The 9,604-nt window shown below is 49.6% G+C and overlaps 2 protein-coding genes across 2 annotated transcripts; one reads left to right on the top strand and one right to left on the bottom strand.

Moving 5' to 3' along the window:
- The first annotated feature begins 1,092 nt into the window (after positions 1-1,092).
- Positions 1,093-3,899, top strand: LOC123405563 (4-coumarate--CoA ligase 2). Its single transcript, XM_045099208.1, has 4 exons — positions 1,093-2,283; positions 2,752-3,164; positions 3,299-3,401; positions 3,495-3,899. Exons 1-4 carry the CDS (start codon positions 1,201-1,203, stop codon positions 3,603-3,605), a joined length of 1,710 nt encoding a protein of 569 aa, XP_044955143.1. The 5' UTR covers positions 1,093-1,200; the 3' UTR covers positions 3,606-3,899.
- A 333-nt stretch (positions 3,900-4,232) lies between these two features.
- On the bottom strand, positions 4,233-7,491 carry LOC123401762 (TOM1-like protein 1). Its single transcript, XM_045095615.1, has 4 exons — positions 7,294-7,491; positions 6,518-7,041; positions 5,769-6,014; positions 4,233-4,849 (listed from the first exon to the last, which is right to left on the bottom strand). Exons 2-4 carry the CDS (start codon positions 7,034-7,036, stop codon positions 4,439-4,441), a joined length of 1,176 nt encoding a protein of 391 aa, XP_044951550.1. The 5' UTR covers positions 7,037-7,041; positions 7,294-7,491; the 3' UTR covers positions 4,233-4,438.
- Between the last annotated feature and the right edge of the window lie 2,113 nt (positions 7,492-9,604).

Below are 9,604 nucleotides of genomic sequence, written 5' to 3'. Positions count from 1 at the left end.
AGTATTTGGTTCTCTATGTGTAGGTGTTGATGACAAGAGTTTGCATGGTTCTTCTATTGATTTGATAACCTTAATTCTTATTGAAGGAAATATTTATTTCTACTGTGTTGCATCTCTTTTCCTCTTTGAAAAAAACTCCAACACAATTTATAAGTAGCAGGTTTGCCAGATGGGAATATTCATGAAGTCGGGTGAGCCAGCCTGGATCAGACGACGCGACGGACGCGTCCGATCTTTTCTTATATCTATTTTATATTTAAATTAAATATAAGAGATATCGATAAACCCGTGTAATTCAGATTTCGGATGGGCCGGCCGGTTTGGCTGCCGAGGCGCCATATCTCAAATATAACTTGTATTGGCCTTGACTGATTTCAGGGCAAGACCCTTGGTCGTAAACCACTCCCTCGAGCTCAAATGCTTCTGCCGTATTTAATACTCCCAAATCACCATACATCTATGTAGCATCCGAGCGGTGCACTGCCTAGTGATCGGATCTTTTACAGTTTCATCTGCAGGAAACAGATAGTGTTCAATGTAAATGTGGGTCAGCATCCTGTTATCCTCGACAAATATTTCACACATCTGCGGGAGATACAAACAGATCAATGTATATATATCCCCGAAAGGCCAAAACGATGCATTTTGTTCAGTTAGAAGAAAGCCTCGATGTACTGATCTGAAGAGAAAGCAAAGGTATCATGAAACAGCATTGGATTTGCGTTTTATTTTATCGGGTGTGTCTGAAACACGTCTAGATGTGATATAGTTATTGCACGTATAAATAATTAAGTCAAGCAAAAATGGTAAAAAATTATTCACATGAACTTTAATCTAAGCTTGATCATATAGGATTTAAATATGTAACATTTATATCACACCATATTTAGATGTGTTTTATCGAAATCGTTTTCTGAAAGGGAAACGGAAACGCACACGCAGTTTTGAAAGGTGGGTCGGCGGAGTGCGTGGCGGCCAGCGTGTTCGCGCCTCTTCCACACCTTCCCCCTTCCGTCTTCTACTGCCCTACCTACCCTCCCTCATCCCGCCTGTACCTCCGCTCGTCGCCCGCCCGACACTGTATTTAATCGCGCCACCTCTCTCTCCTCCGACTCTCACGGCTCACTTGTTTGTTTAGTATACAGGCTCTGCTCCTTGGCCATTCCGGGGAGCTCTCTGTCTCTCGTATAACCGAGGATCATGATCAAGGTGGCGGCACCGGAGGTGCAGCAGCCGCAGGCTGTCGCCGCCGACGCGGTCTCGGCGGTGGTGCCGGAGGAGACGATCTTCCGGTCCAAGCTTCCGGACATCGACATCCCGAACCACCTGCCCCTGCACGAGTACTGCTTCGCCAAGGCGGCCGAGGTCCCGGACGCGCCGTGCCTCATCGCCGCGGCCACGGGGAGGACCTACACGTTCGCCGAGACGCATGCGCTCTGCCGCAAGGCCGCCGCTGCGCTGCACCGCCTCGGCGTCGGCCACGGCGACCGCGTCATGATCCTGCTGCAGAACTGCGTGGAGTTCGCCGTCGCCTTCTTCGGCGCGTCCTTCCTCGGCGCCATCAGCACGGCGGCCAACCCGTTCTGCACCCCGCAGGAGATCCACAAGCAGTTCGTCGCCTCCGGCGCCAAGGTGATCGTCACCCAGTCCGCCTACGTCGACAAGCTCCGGCACGAGAGCTTCCCGAGGATCGCCACGGGCGGCGGCGAGGACACGCTCGCGGTGATCACCGTCGACGACGAGGCGGGTACCCCGGACGGCTGCCTGCCCTTCTGGGGCATCCTCGCGTCCGCCGACGAGGGCTCGGTCCCGGAGGTGCGCATCGCGGCGGAGGACGCCGTGGCGCTGCCCTACTCGTCGGGCACGACGGGGCTGCCCAAGGGCGTGGTGCTGACGCACGGGGGCCTGGTATCGAGCGTGGCGCAGCAGGTGGACGGCGAGAACCCGAACCTGTACATGCGGGAGGGGGACGTGGCGCTCTGCGTGCTGCCGCTGTTCCACATCTTCTCGCTCAACTCGGTGCTGCTGTGCGCGGTGCGCGCCGGCGCGGCGGTGATGCTGATGCCCAGGTTCGAGATGGGCGCCATGCTGGCGGGCATCGAGCGGTGGCGCGTGACGGTGGCCGCCGTGGTGCCGCCGCTGGTGCTGGCGCTGGCCAAGAACCCGGTCGTGGAGGAGCACGACCTGAGCTCCATCCGGATCGTGCTCTCCGGCGCCGCGCCGCTCGGCAAGGAGCTCGAGGACGCGCTACGTGGCCGCCTGCCGCAGGCCATCTTCGGACAGGTGCGTACGTATCTGCCGCGTGACACCCCTGCTTCGTTAGCACACGTACTGGCACGTGTTGGTGTCTGCATCGTAGACGATCTTGAATTGGGGTAGGAACATCTTTTTTATTACCACATTTCAACTGAATCTGACGAAAGTAGATAAAAATGCAACTAACACAGGTCGCTGTCGTCTCGTAGTTGTAGAGCGACATGTACCAGTCCGTCCACCATGTCCCTTTGCCCGTTTTTGTCATGGCCTGTAAGGCTATAGCCAACGCCACACACCCCACCAGACCCACGCGCGGACGTGCGGCACCACTGTCCTTGCGTGCTAGGCATGCGCATGCACATGCGTCGACGGAACGTTCGTTGCTCAGCTGATCTACGCGAGCCGCTCGCCGCACCTAACCACGATGGTCCCGGCGCGTGCGTCGCGTGGTGCGCGTGAGGGTTGGGTGCTGACACGTGAGGCTGGGTGTCGCAGGGGTACGGGATGACGGAGGCGGGGCCGGTGCTGTCCATGTGCCCGGCGTTCGCCAGGGAGCCAACGCCGGCCAAGTCCGGGTCGTGCGGCACGGTGGTGCGCAACGCGGAGCTCAAGGTGGTCGACCCGGACACGGGCCTGTCCCTCGCCCGCAACCTCCCCGGCGAGATCTGCATCCGCGGCCCGCAGATCATGAAAGGCTACCTGGACGACCCCGTGGCCACCGCCGCGACCATCGACGTCGAGGGGTGGCTCCACACCGGCGACATCGGCTACGTCGACGACGACGACGAGGTCTTCATCGTCGACCGCGTCAAGGAGCTCATCAAGTTCAAGGGCTTCCAGGTGCCGCCGGCCGAGCTGGAGGCTCTGCTCATCGCGCATCCCTCCATCGCCGACGCCGCCGTCGTCCCGTAAGACAAAGACAACCGCCATCTCGGTCATATCTTCAAGCAGTAGTACAACATCACTTGTTCAGCGTCGCGAACAAAGATCGAACTGGTGGGGGTAATTATTAGTAACCGGGTGCGTGCAAATAAAATGGCAGGCGAAAGGATGACGCCGCCGGTGAGGTCCCGGTGGCGTTCGTGGTGCGCGCCGCCGATTCTGACATCGCCGAGGAGGCCATCAAGGAGTTCGTATCCAAGCAGGTAATACTACACTAGTTACACACGCGAGCAACGACGGAGCCTTGGTTGATGAATTCGACCGGCCATCCCTGACCACGGTTTCCCAATTTTCAGGTGGTGTTCTACAAGAGGCTGCACAAGGTGTACTTCACCCACGCGATCCCCAAGTCGGCGTCGGGGAAGATACTGAGGAAAGAGCTCAGAGCCAAACTCGTCACTGTCTGAACATCGAACAACAACCACTGCAACCTCCATGCCAAAATGTAAGACGTTTTTTGAGGGATTACGTCCTAATCATTTTTGGACGGACGGCAATTCCAAGATATATATATGTTTCGCCTTTTTCGTCATTTGGAAGATTGTGCCTGTCAGTGAGGCATGGAGGATGAAAGTTTTGTCTATACCATGTTTTTGTATGCTATACTCTGTCCATTGAGTACCATGTATTGGGTTCATGATGATGTTAATCAGGATTGGTTCATTTCAATCTCATCTTGTTTGGTCCAAAGCTTAAATTAAGGACTGCAATAGCCATTGACCTGGCAGTTTTAGTGTTTGGTAATGGCATTTTTGACAGAAACCAGGACGTTTCGTTTATTTTAGTGCATTTTTCATACCAAACTGTCACCATCAAATCTTAATCATGTGGCTATGAGGGGGTTAATGGGGATTTCCTCCTGAGGATGGTCGCCAGATAACATTCCCGTAAATCAAACAGCATTCGACAAGCAATCGCCTGAGTGACCAGACAGAAAAGCGAATGACTACGGACGACGACGGAACAAGAGCTATTCATTCCATGAGAAATAAAAAAATTCATCATCTAACGCATATAACCATGAAACAGGAAGATGAGAAGTTTGCAGCAACTTATCAACTGAACAAGCTCTGGAGGACAAAGTATCATCGTATGCAAATAAACAAGCGACCCAATCCCTAACTGAATGTACGTGCAGTGCAGTCTTCTACCGGATGAATACAGACATCGTTCAGCAGTATAAAAGCAGCAGACATGTTGCGCATCCCTAGAGGAACTTCCCAACCTGCTGAGACGGTATTTAGAAGTTGATTAGGTCATCTTTCTTTGGGTCCTGCCTTTTGGACACGTCCTGGGAACTGCTTCCTCCCTTCTTGCCAAATATCATCTCATCAAGATCATCGAGGATATCATCATCGCCGCCTGACATTGCTCGAGCAGCAGCTGGTTTTCTGACCAGGGCATCCTCGTTGCCAACAGTCACGGAATCTTCATGCTCCGTGGCAATTGGTATGACCACTGGCTGTTCTGTACGCGCAGATGCCATGGGCTTCTTCATCTCTTCGTATTTGGATAGCACTTTCTGTACCTCATCGTTCACACTCAAGGCCTCAAAGAGCAAGGCCTCGTTGTCTCCAGCCGTCTCGATGAATCTCTGGATAGTATGTTGAGATTGGTAGCATTGTTGCACAAGAGTGGTTGTTAAGTCATCCTGTGGAAGTAGCAGAACTAGTCAAAACACAATAGCAGATAACCTTCGCAGTTCATGAACATCACATTCAACTTTCAAGATAAGAGAATCAATCGCCATTAGCTTCTGGTCACTTTAACCATGTCCAACAAAATGACACCTGGCTTTAACTGTTTACTGCAGTTAATGTCATCGTTATCAGGTAACATCATCTCATGCTCAATAAAGCAGTAACCTTCAACGATTAGGCTTTCTTATAAACAAATAGAGCTAAATAACTGGCAAATAAGCAATCCAGTTTAGGTAGTATGTAACAGACCCACTCCATTAGGACTTCTGATTGATGGCTCAGAAAAATTAGAGCACAAAGTAGATTGGAAGAGATATACGAGATTAAGTTCTAACAACAAACTTCATACTCCATCCGTTCCTAAATATATGTCTTTTTAGAGATTTCACTAAGTGACTACATACGGAGTAAAATGAATGAATGTACATTCTAAAGTATGTCTATATACATCCATATGTAGTCTTCTAGTGAAATCTTTTCAAAGACTTACATTTAGGAACGGAGGGAGTAGTATTTTACAACAGAGTAAAATGAGCACGCATTGGAATAAAATGAGCAAAGAACTTGCAACAGATTTAAAAAATCTGCATGCATGACACTTCATAATTAAAAGTACACAACCACATCTCACCTAACTAATCATACATTGGGACTAAAACATGTGACGGCACTAGGCTGATCTCTATAGTTTGACACACCAGCACAAAACATAAAAGTACAGGAATGGCAAGAAATCATTCACTGCAAAGCTGCCTGAAGAAACAGATATCTATATAGTAATATGCAAGCAACTAGATCTGTGTGTATGGTGTACTGCAGTAAAAATGTATTTATACAAGCTTGGGAGAAAATTATACAAAATTCAGTTACCTGCAAAGCATCCTGCTGAGGGGAGGATGAAAGAACAGTTGAAAGAAGCTCCATGCTGTTACGGGCCACATCAAAAGCTTCCTTTGTTTCTTCAGCAGTATATGTATGCACATGTACATCTTCGAATGCCTGCTGGGAGAAATTTGCAGCAGCTTCAGCTTCAGCAACAGAGCGTGGAGGAGTAAATATGGGGGCCAGGCTCTCATTGTCACGTCCCGGAAACCGTATTCCTCTTGATTTCAGGCTCTGTAAAAAAAAAGGTCAGCACAACATCACTTGCAACCACTAACAATTGCCTTGGTCACAAAGAATGACAAAATTGTACTGCAAGGATAAATCATATGGGTTTTATACTACCATCAAAATGGACACTGAAACAACTTATGAATTGATATTATTTAACACAACGGAATAAACGTCAATGCTGTTACCGAAGATACTTAGTGATTTCCAGGCTGATGAAGAAAGCAATGACCGCTAATACTAACCACTAGCTTCTAACAACAGAAGTATGAAATTATACTAGTGCCTAAAATAGCCATCAGCAGGTTGGTCCTAAATTAGGGTCCCTTCCTTGCTTACATAATAGGACAGTAGAGATTATCGTGGCTGTTTTAATTATGAACAGGGTGGAAAATTAACATATACTGCCACGGGACAAAATTAGCGAATCTAGACATAATACACGAATTTGTACAGCCGATTTCTCTAGTAATAGAGGAAATAAATAAAAAGAACATTGATTTTACCTTGTAGGTTTGCTCATAAACGGGCAAGTAGCGGAGCTCATCACCAGACTCTCCCCACGCTTCAATGAGCGTAAGGGCCTTGTTCCTGTTATTGACCACCGTCTGGGGGTCATCAATCAGCCTGACCATCTCATCGAGGATCTTCTCGGCCGCAACCTCGGAGAAGGCCTTCTCGCAGTTCTTGACGATGGTCTCGAGGAGGAAGAGGGCGAGGAACTGGACCCTGGCCTCCTTGAGCACGATCCGCTTCTTGATCCCGCGGATCAGGTCGACGCTGTTCACCTGCTCGGTGTTGATGAGGTCGCAGATTTCGAGGTTGGCGGCCCAGTCGGGCCCCTCGAGGCTCTCGGCGGTGGCGTCCTCGACGATCTTGTCGGCCGGGGTCTGCGCCTGGAAGAGCTCCTTCATCTTGAAGCTCATGGAGCTCATGCCGGCCTGCATCTGCTTGCTCACCTCCGACCCGGTGATCTTGAGGCGCTCGCCGAGGGCGTTCACTTTCTCCATCAGATTGTCGCTCATTTTCGCTACGGAAAACAGAAGGAGAAACCGCACGGCACTGTTAGATTAATTAACGCGTCGGCGCGGAAGTTCAATTCGAACTAGGAACAGCAATTTCTATCTGATCTATGTAGTTGAATTGTCAGTAGACTGGAGGTGTTGTGCAGGGCGGAGAGATTCGATATAACAAGACGGAAAGGGACGGCGCAACCAACCGCCGGCCCGAAATTGGGGGGGAAAGCGGATGATCGATCGAGGGTTTGGGGCCGAGAGGATACCTTCCGCGGCGGGGATCGAGGGAGGCGGGGTGAGGAGGGGAGTCGAATCGGACTGCGGCGGCGAGGCCCTCGCAGGCGTGGGTGGTGGCGTGGATTTGGCCGGCCGCCCCGCGTGGTTTGTTGGTTGGAGTTCGCCCGCCCGCCCGCCGGTGCCTTCCAGTCGAGGTCTCCTTCAGATTTTGGTGGGCTTTTGGCCAAGTGCCAACAACTCTAGAGGGTGTTTGGATGACTAAAACTAGTCTTTTAAGACGCTAAAGTTCCAAGCACCCCTGACTAAAGAGAGGCTAAAACTAGTCTTGAGGCTAAAATCTTTTAGTGAAGGGTACCCCTACTAAAATGTGTATTAGTCCTCTCTCTCCTCATTTAACTCCTTATGCAAGTTCTGGATTGGAGGGTTTGCAGGATAATAAATGCTCATTAACTTGGTTTTAGTCTCTTTAGTACTTGGATCCAAGCATGGGTGAGGCTAACAAGTTTTAGTCTCACTACTTTTAGTCATGGACTAGTACTTTAGGGAGTCCTCTTTGCCTTCCACGCGCTCGCGGCATATTCTTCTTGGAATAAATAAACCCGGACCAAAAAAACAGGGTAGATTAGGCAGATGGCACGCTCTGCACATTGACCCGTATATCTTCTGACTTGGTAAACTTTTTATTGATAATGAAGTGTTACGAAGTAAGTGGATTTGTTCATCCACGGTAGATGGTAACCCACAGATGTAATCTATCCTTTCTTAAAAGTTGAATCAGATGTAATCCTGATTTAAAATTATTTCCGGATTTAGTCATTTTCCTACCGTCGGGGTGATGACGATAGGGTATAACTGCCTACAGTCAAGGCCACTCGCGATAGGTATGTACTCTCTATGGTAAAATGAAAATCTAAGTATTAAATATACTCCCTCCGTTTCATAATATAAGAACATTTTTAACACTAGTGTAGTATAAAAGCATTTTCATATTATAGAACGGAGGGAATAATATTTATATGCATCTATCGTTGGACACATCGACAATATAGTTACACAGGCTAGCGCTAGCATATTTGGCGATAGGGTTACGTTGCGTTGACGTGGATAAGTTGTCTACCGCCAAGGGGTTCGGTGGTAGGCTGATATAAACTACCGCCATCGCCCCTAATGATAGGAAAAGGGTCACATGATGGGTTTTTTCAAACCGGGATCAAATCTTGTTCAACCTCCGCAAAAGGGTCAGAAACACTGAAATTAACCACCAAGTGATACTTCATGGACAACGACTCACAATAATCATTAGGATTAAGTGCATCTCCGACGCATATCCTCAAACCATCGTATCCGTCATTCAACGCGGTCATGTAGTTTTGGCGTCCTTTTTCACGAAAACCGAAAGTACAATGGAGGAGAGGGAGGGGAGCTTTGTGGCGTTCGAACCGCTTACATGCACATGTCCAACAACCATGGCTCGCCCCAAAACCTCTCCCTTGCTCGTGCACTTTCCAGTTCAAAGCGGGAGCTCCGTATTAACGCCGGTTCAGAGTAGACGTGACCTCTCATTGGTGTCGACATTGAAGCGGCTCGCCATTAAAAGCATCGTCTGCATCTGCGTCGCGTCCCGTGTTCGCATTTGTTCAATGCCGGAGAGGCGTTACTCGACGAGATGAGACATATATCTACCGCATTCAAATGGATGCATGTCCGTCCGTCTGCCGCCATTAAACATGTACACATGCCGAAAAACTAACTCCGACGTCCGCGCCTTAACACACCCGAACGCTTGCCTCGCTTGCTGAGTAAATAGGCAATTTTTTGATTAAATTAATCCAGGTAATAATCACGATCATGGCATTGACAAAATTACTAGCATACTGATTAGGAACCAGACTAGCATGTATCATGCATATAGTAGAAATATCTTTGCATATAGCTAGTACCGTTGAAACAAAAAAGAACATGTGAGGGATAATTATGTTATACCTTTCGATCGACCATGCAGAGGCGGCGGCGGCGCCAACAGCGTCCTCGGTGGCCTTCTTTTTGGCTGCGACACGGTTAGTGTCGATGGACATGGTGATGACGAAGGCGACGCAAACGTAGTGGAAGAAGACGAACGGCGGCGAGCTGTCGCGTATGAGACGCTCCCAAAAAAATAACCGCCCCTCTCCGTATAGGATCTCGAGAGGCGGGGTTTCAGGGGCCTGCTCTCTCGCCAAACATGTACGCGGTGAACGGGATGAAGTCACCGGTAGCAGCAGCAACAAAGGAACGACACAGGCGGTGCACGTGGAGAATATGTAATCTGCTCGTGGCGGCTAGGGTTGGTCGAGGCCTCGC

This window comes from Hordeum vulgare, chromosome 6H (assembly GCF_904849725.1).
Source record: "Hordeum vulgare subsp. vulgare chromosome 6H, MorexV3_pseudomolecules_assembly, whole genome shotgun sequence".
In the NCBI taxonomy this organism is placed as follows: Eukaryota; Viridiplantae; Streptophyta; class Magnoliopsida; order Poales; family Poaceae; genus Hordeum; species Hordeum vulgare.
This window is presented reverse-complemented; position numbering and strand designations above follow the sequence as displayed.

Coding starts and splice junctions, on each gene's coding strand:
- LOC123405563 (XM_045099208.1), top strand. CDS start 1,201: ATGATCAAGGTGGCGGCACCGGAGGTGCAGCAGCCGCAGGCTGTCGCC. Junction 3,165..3,298: donor GCCGACGCCGCCGTCGTCCC/GTAAGACAAAGA, acceptor ATAAAATGGCAG/GCGAAAGGATGACGCCGCCG. Junction 3,402..3,494: donor AGGAGTTCGTATCCAAGCAG/GTAATACTACAC, acceptor CCCAATTTTCAG/GTGGTGTTCTACAAGAGGCT.
- LOC123401762 (XM_045095615.1), bottom strand. CDS start 7,036: ATGAGCGACAATCTGATGGAGAAAGTGAACGCCCTCGGCGAGCGCCTC. Junction 6,015..6,517: donor TTTATGAGCAAACCTACAAG/GTAAAATCAATG, acceptor TTTTTTTTACAG/AGCCTGAAATCAAGAGGAAT. Junction 4,850..5,768: donor CTCAGCAGGATGCTTTGCAG/GTAACTGAATTT, acceptor CTACTTCCACAG/GATGACTTAACAACCACTCT.